We start from the raw sequence: 20423 nt of genomic DNA, 5'->3' as shown, positions 1-20423 counted from the left end.
TATACTACCCTAAAATCAAAAACATACCTATAATTTGCGAGTTTGGGACCTATTCAGTTCAATCGGTATCACACAGTATATCGATATGCAAGGTACACCAAGTTCTCGAAGAATGCTTGATTTAAAATAAAAATGACAACTGAAGTTTGAATAGCTGGATTTATGCCAGTTATTTTATATATGGAGCCAAACAACCAAACAGTCCTGTTTTACCTTCCCACTGTAAGGATCGGGCATCTGGGTTTTACATGAATACATCCAAACATAGTCAGTATCAGTATCAATCAATCTTGGACTGTAAGAGCATGAATTAGGGCAGGTAGAAACATTTACAGCAGAGCTATGATGGCCTCTGGTGGTGCAGCGGAGAAGTATCATTGATGACTTCCGGTTGTTTAAAGCTTCCAGGTTTCCAGGCTGCTCTAGTGCCTGCTGTTTTCATACTGCCATTCGTCTGCACATCAGAGAACATGCACTGACTCAGAAACCAATTAGATCAATGTTCTGCTCATCCACAAACCCTTCCTGGTCGCCGGGCAGACTTTAAGTTTGACTGTAAACAGATCTTATACTTTTCTTAATACTGAGTGAGCTTTAGTGCGATTTTATATTCTATTCGGATCTGTCCCTACATAACCCTAAACTGAGAGATTCTCTTTTACCTAAGCCATGTACGTAAGACTCAATGGTGCAAGCTTATTTTATAGAGTTACTTTAATTAAATTCACTACGGCTGTCAGTGATGGTCTGAAGAGGCGTATTCACAGAAGGATGCACAGACCTCTGCAGGCTAGGCACCAGCACCCTGTCTGCCATTAGGTTTCAGGATGAAATCCTTTGATTGTCATAAAAACTTCTGAGTATCATTTGGTTTTGGTTGTTTGACTTTATGTAATGATTTGGTATCCTTTTATTACTAACACATTACCCGGTCCATATCTGCATAGATATCCAGCATGCTTTTCTTTTTAACCACTGAGATCTGATGTGTTTTCAAAGTGTTTCTTAAACGTTTTTAAGCAGTATATAAACTATACAAACCTTTTGGAGGAAGAAAAAAAAAACCTTTATTATTTATATTTTTATTCAAATGAAGAGCAACAAAATGATAAAAGCATCTACAGCATTTCATTAATGTGCAACAAAAACAAAGACAGTCTGACTGGCTTTACTGCACATGTGGTCCTCTACAGTAGCCCTATCATCACATACTATGATTGCCAGGACTCTGACAGAAAATGAGACATGACAATCAAACTCTCCGGCTAATGTAACAAGATAGTAAGGCCTTTCTAAGGAAAATGAGCCAAAATCATCAGGAGGATAAAAATGCAAGGATTCCAAAATATTTCTGTAAAGTCATTATAGATATAATGGAATAAATAAAGGGGGAAACTTTACTGGTAAAGTGTAACCAAATCAGTACCATCTCAGTTCTTCACAGTGCCGTACACCATCGTTCTCACCTGTTCACAGGAATAGTTGCATTCTCCGAAATAAAAAAAAAGGCCACCATTACCAGCAACTGTGCACAGATGCCTTTGTAACAACAGTCTGTACTACTGTTTTGGACATTGGTTTTTTTTTTTGTTTTGTTTTTTGTTTTTTTTTTTTACATCAATGGAACAAACAATATTATGACCACCAAAAAAGAGATGCAGGCCTCCTGAATGTAATGATGATCACATTTCACCTGCCAATCATGGCAAGCAATAGAGTGAATAAGTACCGCTTTGGCTGAGGGTACAGCTGTACTTAAATAACATCTTGTTGCAAAACTGGAGGAGCTATCTCAAGACAATAAATAGTGAACATACAGAGGTGGTTAACACTGGACCAACTTTAAACATTCCTATTTTTGGCTGACAAGTAACAGCTTACTGAGCAAACTATCAACATGGATTGTTCTTCTGTATACTTTGGATACTTAAATATGCACATTAGCCCTTAAAACACAACATTCATGAGCAAATGTCCTCCAGGTGTTGTCTCAAATCAAGAGATGCAGTAAAACACTTTAACCAAGACTCCTGATCAGGTAGATGTGTACAGTCTCTCTCACTCTCTCTCACTCTCTCTCACTCTCTCTCACTCTCTCTCACTCTCTCTCACTCTCTCTCACTCTCTCTCACTCTCTCTCACTCTCTCTCACTCTCTCACTCACACACACACACACACACACACACACACACACACACACACACACACACACACACACACACACACACACACACACACACACACACACACACACACGAGAAAGCTAATTATTAAAATGTTTAAAGTTTAGATGTTTAAAATGGTACATCCAAAACGGCAAGGGAAAAGGCTTTGGGGTTGAGCATATCTACACTATAATTACAACTTTACAAGCGGAAAAAGCCAAAGAGTGAGTCTGTAAAGTGACTTCATTGCAGGAAAGTGATCCAAATTTAAAAAGAAAAAAAAAAAATTAAAAAATTGTTGATTAAAGCTTGGCTGGGATTAAAGTTTGGGGGAGAGATAGAAAGGAAGGAAGAAATGAATGTTTAGCTCCAGTGTGCACTGCCTGCTCTCACCTAAGACACAATGGCTATCATTTTAAACCTGCACTATTTTTTGTACATCATCTACAGTACACAGTGGGATATTTTTGTCAGTACATTCATTCAATACCAACACACTGGCATCTACTCATCAACGAACAAATCTTGTAGCCCAACCATGACTAGTATAGCAAACACTTGGGATCGCATGAATAATTAGTACAGGCTGACAGGTAGATATTCTTCCAACAAAAAGACACGTGGTTACTTTAACTCTAAGGATAATCCTATCTATCAAGTAACATTAATTTAAATTCATCATTGCTGAGAAATCCCTGACAGCTGCATCTTCACATACACAGTAATATTGACATTAATCATACTATTGAATTTATTTTAAAGTGGCCGTTTTACAGCTCACGATGAAAGGTGCCTGAGAGGTGGTTGGGCCAAAGGAGTGTGGGTGAAAGCATGATTGTCTGCTCAGGCGTGAGGTTTAGATGAGAACTGCGGAAGAGGTTTGGTCAACAGCATAAAACATGAGGAGTGTGTATTGCATCTGACGACCCCCTGTCACAATCACACACACACAATCAGATCCACCCTGAGCTATCATGTACAACTTACAGGACCAATCTCAAAAATTAAAACAACCTGTCCAACCAGCTAGAGCACAACCACTGATTAGCGCTCTGGTCTGGATGAGGGGAGGTAAAGGACACAGTCCTAAGATAGTGCAAATACTGTTGTTGTCTCAAAGAAACAGCCCAGTTGCTTGTTACTGGGGTGGAGACTTGTTGGAGCATCCGTGTTACAGCCATTTTTGGAGTGTAGGCAGGTTCCTGTCCATCCAGCGCTGATTCAGCTTTATGGTTTCCAAAGCTTCCTGCACGCTCCTCATCTGAGAGCCACGCTCCTTCAGACCAGAGAAGAAAGCCTGCACCTATAAGACATCAAAACACACAAGCTCAGCTCACGAAACAAGTACACTGAGAGTCAAACAAATGCATTCTCATAAGAAATGACTTAAGGACATACTTTATTAAGTTGTGCCTGTGTGGAGGACTGGGAGGTAACAGATTTGATGATTGCCTGGATGGCAAAGGAGCCAATAGGGAACCTGCAGCCCAAAAGACAAAATCGTTGAATTTTCAGGTGAAATTATCTCAAAATGCTATACAAAGGGAAACTCTGAGACTAACTTACTTCTCTATGAGGCGGTCCCAGTTCTCTTGTATGAAGTCCCAGGCAAACAAACAACCAGCAAAGCTCTGACACATAGTGCTGATAACCAAAGGCAACTCCTGAGTCTGAATGAGACTTCCCCTCAGACCAAACGACAGAATCCTAGAAAGAAACCAAACATGTCAAAAGGACCCTGATTGTAACTACACAGCGTGGGGATCAAACAATCTTTAGTATAAAGAAGTACATTTTGAAAGCTTTAAGTTGAGATAGAGGAGAATTTTAAAAAACTGAAGCCATAAACCAAAGTGTAATGCTCTTTGCCGCTCTCCCTTAAAAATGTGCCAGAAAACAGAACATAGCATTACTTCAAAATAACTGGGAAGTCTGTGGTCATTACAATTCCCAGATCAATGTGAAAATGCACAAAATCTTCATTTGCTGACTTCTTGTTGAAATCTAGAAACATTTTTTATACTTTCACTCCTGTATACTAATGCTGGTATTATCACAAAAGGCTTAACAATACATCCTATTGAAAATTCAGGGGAGTTAATGACTTTACTGTAAAGCCATCCAGTGGGTCGAATTGGACCCTTTGGTGTTTGACACACGTTTGACACCACTGCCGTACATCTCAAAGGTTTATAACTATTATATTAACAGGTTTTAAAACAAATAACTTCTAATATACAAATCTCAACCTTTTAATAACAACATTTTCACGACTTGTTAAATATCCATGATAAATAAATGCAGATGTACAGAGAGACAGGGCAGTGTCTAGCAGATGTTGCGATTCACCAGTCACATCAATCTATGATCTATGTCCCTGCTCTCACTTATGATCACAAGCTCTGAGTAGTGACCAAAAGAATAAGACCGATGCAAGCAGCAGAAATGATCTTTCTTTGAAGGCTGTCTGGGCTCTTCCATGGAGACAGGACTCAGTGTAGAGCTGCTACTCCTCTGTTTTGAAAGATCCCAGCAGAGGTGACTAGGATCCCTTCTGGGCCCCTTTTGGATGAGATGTTTTGTGCCTGTTCTACCAGTAAGAGCCCCTGGGGCAGACCAAGGACATGCTGGAGAGATTACATCTGGGAGCAACTGAGTTTACACCAGAAGAGCTGGTGGAGCAAGGTCTGTGCTTCTCTGCGTAGGCTGCTGTTTATTCACACCCGCATGGATGGAAATAAATGGATGGACTTACTGAAAAAGACATCAGCTACATTCTAACATAATCTAGCATCCCCAAAATGCAGTCTAATCAACTTATTGAAGATCAGTTTGTTTAGATGTGTGGGGCACCATTATACATTACAGTATAATGATGCCCCAAACGCAGAACAAGTTTGAAGTAATTTAATAACAGTTTTCCACCTGCTGAGTCAGTAAACATCAAGATTGCTTATGCCAGAAACAAAAAACAAACTATAAATACTTCGCAGGGTCAGTAACAATTTTTACATGTAAACTACAGTAATATAACTACAGCACTGACAAGGTGAGTAACTGTGAGACCTTGAGTATGTCAAACTTTTGCTCTGGTGGAATCAAGTGAAGTCATTTTAATGGCATCGCAGGACTTTGAGTTGCAGATGAAATTAATGGGCGGGGAAACGGACTTTGTTAAAATAGCGCATAATTAACAAATGCAAAAACAAAACAAAAAAAAACTTACTGTACTAAACGTTGTGGGTTCTGAGTGGATGCTAGGCCCTTTAGCATTTTCCGCTTCTCTGAATCGTACGTGGCATGTACATATATGTTGAAAAGAGCGTCCCAGGTTTCATCAGACCGGCCAGCCACTGTAAATACAGTCTGCTGCAGATCACCAGGAATCCTATGACAATAAATACAAAAGAAACAGACTTTTACTTTTGCTACTCAATTCTAATTTTCTGATTCCATTAGGTCCCATCACCTTCCATAGAGATTGAAAATGTGGCGTAAAACCGCAAAGGATTATGGGTACGAGTGGCAAGCGGTACTAGCACACGCAGGCTTTCACATGAAAACAGTCACACAGTGATAAAAAGAAACAGAAAGAATGGCAAGATGCTGTTGTATTATTAACTGCAATAGCCGGTCGCATACCAGCCACGGGAAGCCGACCAGTAAAGAGATCAGTTGTTATCGGATTACGTTGTGGAAGAGAAATTGTTTAAGCCATGTTTCCGAAGTAACAAAGAGCCGACGGATGACCTGGATTGCAGCCATTCGAAGACCAAATATAATGTCCCAGAACACTCCAGTTCACATGTTAGTCTGCTCCAAGCATTTCCATAAAGGTAAGTCTTCTGTTTAACATGATTGTTGATGTAGGTTACAAATAAGTCTTATATTGATTTGAAATGAATTCGTTACGCTATGCTGCTTTGTTCACTGTGGCTTTGCGGGCCAATGTTTGTTGTGTTTTGTAGGAAAACCAGCCTACAAAATGCTGGAATACAGACTGGGCACCCTCTATCAACCTGGGTCATACTGATTTTAAAGCTGCTACCACAGCGGGATTTGATCGGTTAAGAGAGAGAGAGCTCAAAACAGCCATGAAAAGTCCCACATATATGTGCCCAAGTGTTGTATTGAAGCAATCAAGTGATGAATAACTGTTTTCCAATATGTTGTTTTAATATGGTTTTTTGGCATTGTTGATTTGTTTTTCACCGAAGCAGCTAATAAAGCATGATGGAATACAATGTTGCGTCTTTCCTGTAAGATTCTATAATAGAATGAAACAATAATGCCAGTTATAAATAGAGACATTGAATTGAATGAATTCTTATTTTATTTCTATTAGATCTGAAAATGTTGTGTAATACTACAACCTGAAATGACAAATAGATTGCGTTGGCCAGGAGATAAAGAAAAAAATGTAACAACAGCTGTGAAATGGAATAGTCCAAATCACCAAAGTAAACTGGACCTGGGCTTGTTGTAGGGATCTGAAGTTTTTAAACATTTTGTGAGTGCATACACTCACCGTCGTTTTGTACACAACAGTTTTGGGGGCAAATAAAATGCAAGTAGGGATTAAAACCGCAGAATTAATGATGCTGGAAATACTAGCTCTTGATGCAGTGTTTTGATTTTGTTGCCACTCCTACCCACAATACAATGCGCAAAAGTCACGTGGTCTGTCAATCTCTATTTCTAAAATGATGTTTGACTAATACTGTTCACCGTGTTACCAGCTTGAAACGAAGCAGAGTAAGACAATGAAATGTTTGTTGTGCTCTGGACGTACCTGAGGGTACCATTTGACTCCATGTACTTTTTGAACAGGGACGTGGCCTGCTGGGTGCAGTTTTCATCATTCAGATTACAGGCCATCTCCAGCAGAGCAGAGCGCAGCTCCTGTTTGGACACATTCTCTTCTTCTTCCCATGTTTGTTTGGCCGTCAGATTACGAAATGTGCTCATAATAAAATTCTGTGAAAAAACAAACAAACAAAACAAACCCCAAAACAAAACACATTCATTAGCATGATAAAGCCAAAACGCAGATGAACTAGGAAAAAGACTTGCTCTGACCTTATCAAAGATACGTTATGTGTTAAGTGTCAAATCAAAGTCAGATTTTTTTTTAGCAAATTAAAGTTTTATCACGTAATATGACGTAAAAAAAAAAAGAAAAAAAAAAAGAAGTAATGTTAAAAGATGTAGATTAATAGTGAAATTAAAGAACGTCATACTGGCCGTTTTGTGAAATGTAACAATTGTGTCAATCGTGTTTACTGTTGAAGTCACTGCTGCTAGAAGAAGCAGGAGGAATTGTAAAGTGTACAGGGCTATACTCTCTGCTCAGATCCAGAGAAATGCGGCAAAACTGATCAGAAAACTCTTAACAGTATAAATGGATGACAAACCAAAGTACATTGCAAAATCAGTCCAAGAAAAACGAGGCATTCTTCAATGGCCAAGACATTCACCTGATCTCAATCAAATAGAGCAACTTTTCAGTCAAACTGAAAAAGAAGACAGAGAGACCCACAAATAAGCAGCGGCTGAAGGTGGCTGCAGTAAAGGCTTAGCAGAACATCTTAAGGGAGAAAACACACCAACTGGGGATACCTGTGAGTCCTAGACTTCAGGCAGGACTGCAAAGGACTTTTAGCCAGGTATTGAAAACTACCCTAGATACAGCTAATGTAAAGTTTTTTATTAAACCCCCTGAATTAAAGATTCAAGTCTGCACTTCAATCACATCTTGGCAGTTTGATTTAAAATCCATTGTTTTGGAGTCAGAAGCAAAACTTTAAAAATTCTGTCTTTTCTGAAAATCTAATTTCTTGGGTGTGAGTTCAATACCTTCATGCGGGATGCAAGATTAGACTCCTGTCTTTTTTCAAGCTGTCGGTAGATATTATTGAGCTGTAAAAGGGCCTCTGTCACAGGAGAAGTCTCAGTGTCCGCTGAGACATATTTCAGTAGATTTATGACCTGCAGGAAGGACACACGTCCCAATCTAGTGATGACACGGGACAAACGAGGAACAGCAGAGCATCAAAATGAAGCAGAAGAAATTTAAAAAAGACTTTCATCACTAAATGCAATTAAAAGACTTTGATACCTGGAGAGAGCAAAGATGTTATGTATAAGTGAAGCACGGTCCTCGTGTGTAAGAACGCCGACATTTGAGAACAAAGCTTGAGCAAGAGCAGACCAGCCATCCTTTCCGTAGTCCACTATGTAGAAGCCTGTATTTTTGTAGTTCAACTTCAGCCAAGTTACATTTTCTGACAGCTTAAATGTGTCTGAAAATACAAAAAAAACAAACAAACCCCAAAACAAAACAAATAAACACATGAATACACTTAAAACTTTTCATTCGAGAGTAGCTCAGCCAAGGACAATTAGAATAGGTTTCTATTTTAGTCTTTTACCTGATTTATTTTTCAGAGTGAAAACCTGTCTGCACTCAGGGGCCAAACTACAGCTGTCGTTCACGTACGTCACTGGAATATGCCACAAGCTAAACAGAGTGCACACTACAGTTAGCACGGTGGTGTCCTTATGATTTATGTGTGTCTGTCTGTCTGTGTGGTAATGTGTAACCCACCTTGACGTATGCGTGGTATTGTCAGATGTGAGCAAGAAGTGCTCCTGTGCGAGTGTCACCTGGTTTCCCATGAGGTTCACAGTGACCAGTGGGAAGCCTTTCTGTGATGTCCACGATGTCATCATCTGCGATACATTCATGTGGTGCGTGGACTTATCGGTCTGAGGATAGGAAGGGGAATATTTGATCTGTGTGTGCAGCCAAATGTCACGCTTTCATTTTTTCTCCACACATGAGAATTAGTGTAGAAGGGGACTCATATTTTGCAGCTATATTCTCAAAATTTGTGCAAACAATTACAATTTCTAGTATCCAAATGGCAACAAAGTGTACACTACTCACAGAATCTATCCAAAAAGATCTCTTTGATGAACAGATCAAAGATAAACTCTAAACTATGAGAGACTTGTTGATCAAGTTGTTAGCATTGTGGCAGACAATAAGATGACTAAGCAAATGAAAGCATCAACTTTAACTGAGGTCATTAGGTTGAAACACTCTTGTCACAATTATATAGTCTTTGCATCTGTCTTGTGCTCTGCCATCAAAAGGGAATAAGCAAGAGAACAAGCAAGGGAACATTCTATGTAGAGCATATTAGCTACATTTGAATTATAGATTGACTGCAATACCTCAGCAAAGAGTAAACAGAATAAAAATATCTATTTAAAAAAAGAAGTTCTAAATAATCTCCATTATGAGACTATTTACCAAGTTAGAAAACAAGGTAATATAACATATCTATATTTAACAGGACTATTTTCAAAAGGCCTTATAAGAGCCTACTCAGGACTCATATGTAATCATCTGTATCTTGCATAGTTGCAATGCTATCCACTAACAAAATCTTTCCTTATATGCAAAGACGTAAACAGTGTAGTACAGATAAAGCACTTGTAGTTGCTGCTACAGTAGATTAGAGCCCATCAGGCATTATCTATTTACTAGTTTGATATCAGCAAGTATAATGTTGATAGATGACAAGTAAAAAAAAAAAAAAGTAAAGCAGGGACAGGAGAAACACTCTTTAACCAGGTTATGAGTGTTGGTGTTACATAGTTTGTTCACCAGAGGGCACTATGCATCTTCCTTTTTGGTAACATGGGTGTTTGGAACTAGGATACATCCTGGTGACTAATTTTCTAGCCGTTTAAATGAGAGAGAAAAACTTTGTTTACTCAACGAGCCCAAAGGTCAGAACCTTCTTACAAATATTTCATTTGTATTTTAAGGGCTATATGAACCCATTAATCATATTTCTTATTAGACAATCATGTTTTAAATGTTGCTTAAAGGTGCGGCACTTTACATTCTGTATAATGTTGTAAATATGCACAATATCAGATTAACTTACAGCCTTTGGCTAGCCATAGCAGAACTAGCAGCAGTAGCCTCAGTTTCTTCCTGTCTAGCTTCTACACTCCAGTTTACTCCAGTTTATTCTGGCAAAACCAACCTACGGCTGCTCATGCTTTACTATAAAGTACTACAGATAAGCGCAGGCAGCACTCTGGCAGCCATCTGTTTTACTTTTCCCTCGTTCATTTACAATTTCCTTTCACGGACACACAGAGAGGTGTGTGCAGCCAACTGTAAAGGCTGCAGTCTGACAGTGCCCAGCGGTTGTGTAACATCTTTGACAATATCTTCCATTTAAAAAAATAAGAATGCTACATATAGCCAACTCTTATTTCTAGCAGCAACGTTTGAACTTCTAGTCAATTAGTCATGCACATCTTTTAACACAACAACCAGCTGATCCATGCAGATTTAGGGAGAGTGTAAATGAGTAAATAAATAGGTGTTGTGCGACAGAAAGAAAAAAAATTTGATTTTTAAATCAACAAATATTGGTATTGGTCTTAAAAATACTGTATTGGTCAAGCTCTATGGTAAATTTTACCAAGGCTACATTTTGCCACAATCCCACTTCACAAAGGGGAAAAAATAACCAGCCACTGTGTCAGTAAAAACACACATATGCATGAACATAAAAAACACACCACTAATACCTGTGTGAGGCTGTTCCAGAGGTCATCAGTGTCTGTATTTAATCCACTGAACTGTTTGAGATATTCAATGATACCCTTTCTGAACTGTTGATCTCCGGGGAAGGAAGCATTCAGCATTAGAAGAATGGATGCACCCTGGAAGACAAAGAATAATAAACTAGCAATAAACTATCAAGAATTCATGTGAGGGTCACTATTTCCTTAAATGAACAGCTAGAAATCAAAGTTAAGTGAATTAATGAACAGCATGTGATGTACTTATAAGTCAGAGTTTACCTTTTCATAAGAGACAGAGTCAAACATCTCCTCTACTTGTTCTGTTGTATTAACGTCTGTCGACACAGCGTGCGAGGAGTTTAGTGCATCTTTGTCTAGGGCTCTGAACCGCACTGAGAGGAATAAATTACCCTGCAAACAAACAGGACATACTGCATATGTAGGAGCACATAACATTATCTGATTTAAAACTATGACAAATAATTTGGCAAGCTACACAGCAGAACGTACAGTTTCCAGGTCGGGCGACACTTCCTGCAGTGACATGTACTCCATGTAAGTGGCAAAGCCTTCGTTGAGCCACAGGTCATTCCACCATGTCATAGTCACCAGGTTTCCAAACCACTGTAAAACAAAAAAAAACAAAAAAACATTGGACATGTGAACATATTCACTGTTTCTTTTCACAGATACAAACACAAACAAAAGTACCTGATGAGCAAGCTCATGTGCTATGACAGAAGCCACCACTTGTTTTTCCAGGAGAGAAGACTCTTTGCCCACTAACAAAGTGGTTTCCCGAAAAGTGATTAGCCCCAAGTTCTCCATGGCTCCTGCCAGGAAGTCAGGAATAGCTACCAAGTCTGACACCAGAGAAAGACAGCATATGGGGTTGTGTAAAAACGGGACAGGGGGAGAACAGTTACACAAGGATAGAGCACAGAGTGTGTATAATTAAATATCCATTGGTTTACTCACCTAGTTTTTTGAGAGGGTAATTAATGTCAAAGAAGTTATTGTAAAACTCCAGCAGTTTAGAGGTTATGGTCAGAGCATACTCAGTGTGCCCATTTTTCTCTGGTACAGAGTAGACTGACACCTAACACAAACAATAAAAGGTATTTATATGTATACACATATATATAGTTTATCAACAACAGCACAGCCTCACTGAAAAATACATTTAAAAAAAAATATTTGCAGAGGCTGAACTGAAACAGAAAAATATTTCTCTGCTAGACCTACCTGGGTTTCTGAAACATTTTTGGTGTTAGGGGTGAAGTCAGCAACGATGAAGGCCACCAGGTAAGTGCTCATGTTAACACTGGTCTTTTCAAACTCATCCTGCACAAGGCCATTGGAGAGATTTGTGGATTTTGCCTGAAATACACAAAACAAGGATGTATTGAAGTCCTCTGCAATAAATCAGTATTGTTGACTTATTGTGGATGAATACAGCAGTGCAGCACACCATCTGGTAGTATTGACTGTACCCCCACCGTGACCTGAGAAGCCATAGTGGTTACAAGAATTACAAAGTCTTCAGGACAGGATATTATTATAATTATGCTTTGTAAACTGTGGTTACATAGTGACAAAGCACAATTGTAAGTTTACTGCAACTGACAGTATCTTAAAAAATCGAAACTCTGTGAACTCTATAATACAGTGGACAAACCCATCATGTAAGCCTCCTCAGAAGAAAGCATATTTCATTTTGTACATCCAAGCCGGTATGTAACAGCTGGCATTAATTTAAAATTGTCACCATTCAGCATCTGTACAAAAAAAGAAGAATCACTTCTTCAAAAGCCAAACCTCTATTAGGATGTTAAACTCTCATGCTACTGTAACCAAATGTAATTCAAACCTTGTGTCAGTTTTCATACATTTAAATCTAGTCGGATACTGCCAAAAATAACAAATGAACAAGTGAATAAAAATAATTCAACCACATATGAATGAAGCCTTATAAAACACTGAGTAGAATGTTTCAACCATTAGTATCATAATGCAAAACTCATTCATTTTAAATTACCTTGGGCATGTTTGAAAGAGTCATGTAGGTTTTTTTTCTGCTGATTTTAATCAGGAATGTCGCTTTGAAAGCTGGTTCATCAAAACAAGGGAAGGCTTTCCTGGCCGACAGCGGCTCAAACTGTGTTGCTGCTAGGACCCTGGGGAAAAGAGGGGGTGAACATGACCATGCTGGAAATGTTTAAACTCCATAAAACATTTTCTTTCTGTATTTGTTATTTTTAAAGCACTCATTTGTTAGACTGTGGCGATGAGATGAGCTGACTCCATAGTCTGTACTTATGGCAGAACCAATTCAATTGTTCCTATATAGCACCAATTCACAACAATAGTCGCCTTAATGTGAAGTATATTTTAAGTGTAAGACCCTACAGTATTAGAAAAAAACTCCAACAAGACATCCCCGTGTGAGCAAACACGTGACAACAGTAGGAAAGAAAAAAAACCCTTTTAACAGGAAGAAACCTCCAGCAGAACCAGGCTCGGGAAATGACAACTATCTGCCAGTTGAGAGTGAAGGGAAAGGGTAGACAGCAGAGAGAAACAGGTCAAAAGGAAAACTATAAGAGAAAAGGCAGGAGTTTTATAAGTACTAATGATTAAATGCACTAGTAGTGTATAAACACACAGGGAGTGAAAAGAAATGAGTGAAGATGAACTTGTCAGTGCATCATGGGAAGCCCCCAATAGCCTACGCTTAGTACAGTATGAGTCAGGGTCATTAGACCCAGGCTTGACTGTAATCTTTATCAAAAAAGAAAGCTTTGAACCTAATCTTAAAACGTAAAAGTAGAGTGGGAGAAGCCGTCTGTCTCTTCAAGTCCAAACTGGGTGCTGGTTCCAAAATACACGGACCTGATCGATGAAGCCTCCGATTCTACTTTTAAAAACTGTAGGAACCAAAATTAAACCTTGAATCTGAGAGCAAAGTGCTCTAATGAGGTGATATGGTCCTAAGAGGTCTTAAAGATAAGGTGGGACCTGATTATTCAAGGTTTTGTATATAAGGAGAAAAATTTTAAATTAAATTCTGGTGCCAATAAGAGAAATACGGTCTTTCTTTCTAGTCTCACAGCAGCATTTAGAATCAAATGAAGGGTTTTCGTGGACTTTTAAGGACAGCCTGATAACAATGCATTACAACAGTCCAGCAAGAAGTAATAAATGCATAAACTAGTTTTTCAGCATCATTCTGACAGGATGATTCTAATTTTAAAGATCTTGTCCACATGAATGAAGGCAGTCCTATATATTTGCTTGATGTGCACGCTGAAGGACATATCCTGGTCAAAATGACTCCAAGATGACTCACAGTGTTACTAAAGGTAACACTATGAGGCCATCTGAAGTAAATATCCTGTTAGATTTTTAGGGCTGAGTACAATAACCTCAGTTACATCTGAATTTAGAAGTAATTTAGGCCTTTATGTGTTTATGACATCCCTTTAATTTAACTAGTTGATTTGCATGACCTGGCTTCATGGATAAATAACGCTGTGCATCATCTGCATAGCAATAAAACTGTATGCAGTGTTTTGTTATAAGGTTGCCTAAATGAAGCAAGTATAAAGTAAAAAGTATTGGTCCCAGCACAGAACTCCACGACTAACTAATTGGAAATCTATCCAACAGATATGACTCAGACCATTGCAGCACAGTTCATCTAATACAAACAGTATGTTCTAATATCTGTAGTAAAATCTTGTGGTCAGTGGTAGCAAACACTGTACTGAGGTCTAACAGGACAAACGCAGATATGAGTTCATTGCCAAAGGCCATTAGAAGATGTTTCATAACCTTCACTAATACTGTTTCAGTGCTATGATGCACTCTCAATCTTGACTGATTAACTAGTCTAGTTAACTAGTCTTTCAAGATTCTTTGAACTAAAAGGAAGATTAAAAACAGTCTATAATTAGTTACAACAGCTGGAACAAATAAGAACTTTTTAAGTAATGCCTTAATTACCGCCACCTTAAAAGCTTGTGGTAAGTAGCTTGCTAATAAACAGCCAATGAGCAAGGGGTACCTTTTGTTTCGGTCCTTATCAATGTAGAAGCTCTTGTAGAAACCATCATATGCGTTTGAGAAGTTGGCAGAATATTCCATTGTCAAAACACAGTACTGGCCTGCTTTCAGCTCCTCTGAGAAATTAACAGCTAACTGCTGTCTGGGTTTGTATTCCAGTATAGTCACATCACTGGCCTGCCCATCACCCAACTGGAAGAGAGAAAGTGTTAGTCACAGACTAGCAGACAAAAAAAAAAAAAAAGTAAATTTATTCATCAGAACACAAAAAATTCTCTTCAAACCCACTTTGAAGGTTGCTTTGGTAATGTTGAGATTAGCACCATGGAATACAATGCGGTTTGTGCTGTGAAGTATAGACATGCTGATAACAGTTCTGCCCGTGAAGGTCATTTTGTCGAGGTCGGGGTTCAGGGTGAGGTCATAGCTGAGAGGTTTTATGCTTTGAGGGAGTCGGAGCTGTGCCCATGGAAACAATTCACCATTTGTGGAGATGGGGTAGACTGGCTCAATGGGATTGGTCTTGTTTGGCTTATGACAACCTGCCTGCAGAGGATAGAGAGTTGGAGTGAGCAATGAATGTGTGACTGAGCATGGAGAAAAATAAAATGTTTTTGCTCTGAAATTGATATTCTTGAAGACTAATTAATATTTTCCTTACTTTAGTAAAGGTGCAGCCAGGTAGGAAGTAGAATACCATGGTCACTGAGGCCACTATCACGAGGAATAACACACATACAACTATGGTACGTGATGAGGGTCGTGAACATGACCTGAAATCAAAACGAGATTAACATTACTTACACTAACTCATTTTAAATATGAAGAGGATCTCTCTGCTAACTTGATTGTCAAGTTTTGGTTAATGCGAGCTTTCATAACCGGCATTTAGACAGCGAGTATAAAAATGATCATCTTTCAGTATGAGACAGTTTGCCGGTGAAAGTTGAAGCCTTCACATGCGAAAGTTTTTTATTATGTGACAGGATGTGGTATCTGCATACAGCTTTTTTTAACATTTACCTTATGTAGTCAATAACAGTACTTTGAGGTTAACCTGCACAATTATTTTAACTATGACTTTGCTATATTTAATGGTTACTTTTTTGATCCGGAAGCACAACTCAAACTTAGACCATCTTAGCCTGTGTTGTCATTGCTGTCATTTCATTCTTGGCACAATGACATAATATAGTTTTAAAACAAAATTGGAATTGTAGCCACAAGTTTTCTGACAGGACTCCTAACAGCATGTCTCTTCATAAATATATATTTGTTTTTCAACAGTACTAACAACTCTGCTGGGCAAACAGGGACTACCAATGTTGTTGTACATGCTGTACTTTTATCTTCCGACTCACTAAGTCAAAATTTGTTTTCCAAAAATACTCAGATCATATAATAATACTAAAGTATTTATGAAGCCCTATATGCCACAGAGAAAAAATAATTTTTTAAGTAAACTTGCTGCACATTATCCCATACTTTACCTTGGTGGTGCCTGTCTGGTGTAAGGAGAAGAGTTGGATCTGTGAGCAGAGCTTCGGTTCATAAAAGACATGCCCAACAAACGTGCTGAAGACTCGCAGTCCTCCTCATCGTCATCCATGTCGTTTTCCCCCAGGCCTCGCACAAGTAACCGTGAACTACGGGGTTCATATGTCACTTCATCTGGATCAAGAGCAGGAAACGTCTGGAGAGAGCATATCCAGTAGGTTCTATTATCCTCTGGTTAAATCATGCAGATTCCTATTCATTGTATAGACTTTCCATGTAAGTTAGTTAGCACGGGGTAAAATGTCATATGTAGAGGGGGTGACGAGACTGAGTGCAGAGAAATGAATGATAAAAACAATAATCAGGTAAGAGAAGAGTCCAGATAACAGGTAATGAAAGAAGATGTGTTTTAATAATGATTGTAGCTGTCCTTTCTGCAGCTGCAAAAGGATCGAGGAGCTTTAAGAGAGGATTTGGTGACTATTAGAGAATGAGAAAGTGTAAAGACTTTATCTATAAGGCTGTATGATGCAGCATCACTGCGGTGACTGAAAACTAAAACTGCATATGAAGTATTACCATGATGAAGAGATAGCATTGTCAGACAGAAGCAGCTTACAACTATTTGCCCCAATTCGCTCACATTATCAACCCTGACATACTGGCATACCGGCATACCGGAAAGGCTGTGGAGTCTTTGGCTAAATCCACAACATCGGGCTCTTCTTCAAACATGCTGTTCTCAATCATGTTCCTCGGCAGGCTGGCACGCTCTGTAGCACAAAGAGGAAGAGAAATCAGACAGATGCTGCTAAAAAAAAAAAGGGAAATGATTGAAAGGAGAGAGATGTAACAGAATTAAGATGTAGAATTACAGAGTAGCAGAAGAGACTATCTGGCACAAAGAGCAATGTTGTCACTGAATGCGCTTTCAACACAAAGCCACGTTTCATAAAGTGCTCACAGAGTTTTTGCAATTTCCCGTTAGAACACCTTCTTCAGTATTTCCTGCTTCTTTTATCTACACAGAACAGGTTTATCAGGTTGTTGAAAGACTAAACTGCAGACATTACAAACCTGGAATAACTTCTTCTCCACAGGGAAAAGAAGTGAAAAAAGTCCCCAAATAGGAAAACGCTAAAGCAAAGACTACTCATCACTAGACCATGTCACATGCAGTTTTTAAAGGCGTGCATTTCCTCAAACTAACCTGCATATGCAGCTTTATGACAAGAGAAGGCCTTGTTTTACAAACTTTAAGTCACTGCCTGGAAGCCAGACTTTCCCCACAGTAATTCCTGAAACAATCAGAGGCATGTTCAACTTCCTAATTCAATAACTAAAGTATTAAAATGATGAACTGTGCAACTCTGCAGTTTCAGCCCCACAGTCCATTCATGGTTTTACAGCCTAAACAGTTTTCACTTTCCATTTCATGGCTGTAAGTGGAAAGCACAGAAAGACACTGAACACCTAAAGTGTTCACTCAAAAACAACTACAGCAAACAAAGATGAGCTTTAACTCCCAAAGAAAGTCAGCAGACCAGAAATGTCAGAGGTGAATTATTTTGCTCCTTGTGTGCTCAGTACAGTGTTTCTGATATGACAGCGTGGGTCGACACAGTCTCCCTGTCTGGACCACACTGCTGCATGATGAATATCTATAAATAGGTTAGGAGCTAAGCAATGGGCAAAGTGGAAGGTCTACAAGGGTTTATAAGAATAGCAGTGACTAAACACGTTAAACAGATATTTCATATGAGCAAAATGACATTCTCAGAAGAGAGAAGTGGTTATGGTGATGGTTATGATTAAGCAGGATAAATGTAAAACACCCACAGGTCTGTGTGTAAATACACTAAAGCAGTCTATCGGCAAACTGGGGTTTTCCTGTTTATGCAAAACAAGTACAAACCCAACAGCAGACTCACAGAACTACAGCTAAATATGTGCCTGTGTTTGGCAGGTGTGTCCCCAAGTAATAAAACACAGAAAACACACTGCAAAATGGCTCACTCTTTAAAGTTTATAGGAAGGGAGAATATGTAAACGTTTTAACATCATTATCTGATGAAAATGTGATTACGAAATACAAGTTTGGTCTCAGAAAATCACCAAGTCACAATCAAACCTCCTTACATGCACGCAAAGATACACAAAAACAGGAAGTCAAACTACAGTGATTTTGCTGCTGCTGCTACTTTCCTCTGAGCTGTTATAGTGTGTACACAGCCCTCTCTTTTGTTTGCTCTAATAAAACAATGCACGTCCTGGGACCATAACAGAGGTTATAAACAACATGAGCGGCTGGGAGCGTGACTTATCGGCGCTCCACGTCAGGAGAAAACACAGCAGCTATCAAACCAAGCACACTTATATCGAGCGAACAGTGCTGCTATGCTGTTACAGATAACTTGAAACGTAACAGGGTGCTGTGTTAACACAACCTCTGTTCTTAAGCTGTTAGAAATGTGTTTCACTATCTTTATTTCAGTTAAAATATTTAAGCAGCCCACTGATTGATGCTTATGGGGAAATGAAACTCGTATGCAAATGTAAGTGTCATGTCACGGTAGGACTATCAACAATCAACAAGATCGATTGAGAGTAAAATTAAGGAAATTACGCAGCAAAGACAAAGCTGCTTTAATACAGTTTTTAAAAAGTCAATCGCAGCATGTGTCCTCGGGTGAATGTCACTCCCAGCCAAATGTCCCGACAGTTATTAGCTGGCCTGCTGCTGTTAGCTTGCTCTTTTACTGTACCCTCTGCCCGTGTCTACTTACCTGAACTGTTACTGTCAAACAAATCCATGGTAAGATATCTCAAAAGATCTTGTCCCGTCCAAAACAAAAAAATTGGGAAACCTCTGCACTCTCAAAGACGCTAGACAGCCGAAATGATTTTATCGCTGGCAACAACCCACCGCAGGCTCCCTGACACTACACTAGCGGTAGCTAACTACGTAGTAGCTAGCCTGAAACTAGCCAACTTCTGACAATTGTAACCGACTGAAATACATTCAGTTAGCTAACGTTAGCCGCTTTCCATAACTTTATCGCCCATAGCTGTTTATTCAAGTTAAAAAGCGAGTAAGGGGCGGTTGTCGTTAACTAATACACCTTGAGCTAAAAACACATGAACTACTCTTGCTCGCTAAAACGCTCGGCAAACAACAAACACACGAGCAAATGACACTTTTCCTCCTCTCCGATCAGTTGTTGACGACCTCCCGTCAAATTACAATACTCACATCTGATTGGATGTTCCCACCGGGAGGCGGGGCCACGTGCACGACGGATGCTTGCGCCCCTACCAAAATAGGTTTTTTGGTTCTCCTGAGAGGACGACGTTCGTGTATATGGTAAATACAGCGTTTTTATATTCTATTTTGGATGTGTATGCATGTTTGTGTAAAGTGGGGGAAATAATTATTCCATTCCCTGTTGACTTCCAAAGAGATGACCAGTGCCTAGATTTTATGATAGTTTCATTTTAATCGCGAGAGACATAATATCAAACTATAATCAAGAAAAACAGATAAAAGTTATAGGTTGATTTTCATGTCATTGAGGGGACTATTTGATCCCAAGCAAAACAAACCCTTCTTGACAAGCACAGCAGTAAGATGTTTTTTGGAGTTGGTCAGCAGGTTTGTTCCCTCTCCTTTAGGGTTCTTGGTTGCTGTTTTTCAGCTCCCTCCACAGATTTTCTGTAGGACTGAGGTCTAGAGACTGTCTAGGCAACAGCATGATCATAATTTGCTTCTTCTTTAGCCACTCCTTTGTGGACTTGGTGGTATGTTTTGTTTTGGTTTTATCATCCACGACCCATCTTTAGTATTCCGGCTTAGGGAAGGAGGTTTTCATCCAGATTTTACAGTGCCGTCCATCAACCCTTCATTGTAGTTAAGTTGTCCTGTACCCTTAGCAGAAATGACCCCAAATCTTCTCTGGATCATTTAGATGTTCACTGGCAAACTTAAGACGGCCTGTACTGTGCCCTCTTGAGCAGGGAGACCTTGCAGGCACTGCAAGATTTCAGTCCATTACAGTGTAGTGTGTTACAGAAAGTGTTCTC

General features: G+C 39.2%; 1 protein-coding gene across 1 annotated transcript; it reads right to left on the bottom strand.

The window, feature by feature from the left end:
• Positions 1–2237: 2237 nt before the first annotated feature.
• On the bottom strand, positions 2238–19576 carry lnpep (leucyl/cystinyl aminopeptidase). The gene is made up of 22 exons (XM_026187437.1): positions 19130–19576; positions 17022–17116; positions 16337–16539; positions 15508–15619; positions 15135–15392; positions 14848–15038; positions 12820–12958; positions 12027–12161; positions 11760–11880; positions 11493–11644; positions 11292–11405; positions 11061–11192; positions 10785–10919; positions 8773–8933; positions 8597–8685; positions 8284–8467; positions 8022–8178; positions 6958–7142; positions 5392–5553; positions 3732–3872; positions 3564–3645; positions 2238–3468 (listed from the first exon to the last, which is right to left on the bottom strand). The coding sequence occupies exons 1-22, from the start codon at positions 19155–19157 to the stop codon at positions 3337–3339; spliced, it is 3108 nt and encodes a 1035-aa protein (XP_026043222.1). The 5' UTR covers positions 19158–19576; the 3' UTR covers positions 2238–3336.
• Positions 19577–20423: the final 847 nt, after the last annotated feature.

This window comes from Astatotilapia calliptera, chromosome 12 (assembly GCF_900246225.1).
Source record: "Astatotilapia calliptera chromosome 12, fAstCal1.2, whole genome shotgun sequence".
In the NCBI taxonomy this organism is placed as follows: Eukaryota; Metazoa; Chordata; class Actinopteri; order Cichliformes; family Cichlidae; genus Astatotilapia; species Astatotilapia calliptera.
Note: the sequence above shows the minus strand (reverse complement) of the source record. Positions and strands in the feature narration are given on the sequence as shown.

Bases quoted from the DNA above. Each gene is read 5' to 3' on its own strand.
- lnpep (XM_026187437.1), bottom strand. From the start codon at position 19,157: ATGGATTTGTTTGACAGTAACAGTTCAG. The intron at 15,393-15,507 runs GTAAGGAAAATA...TATCCTCTGCAG, and splicing joins CTGGCTGCACCTTTACTAAA to GCAGGTTGTCATAAGCCAAA. The intron at 8,686-8,772 runs GTGGGTTACACA...CACTCTGTTTAG, and splicing joins AATACCACGCATACGTCAAG to CTTGTGGCATATTCCAGTGA.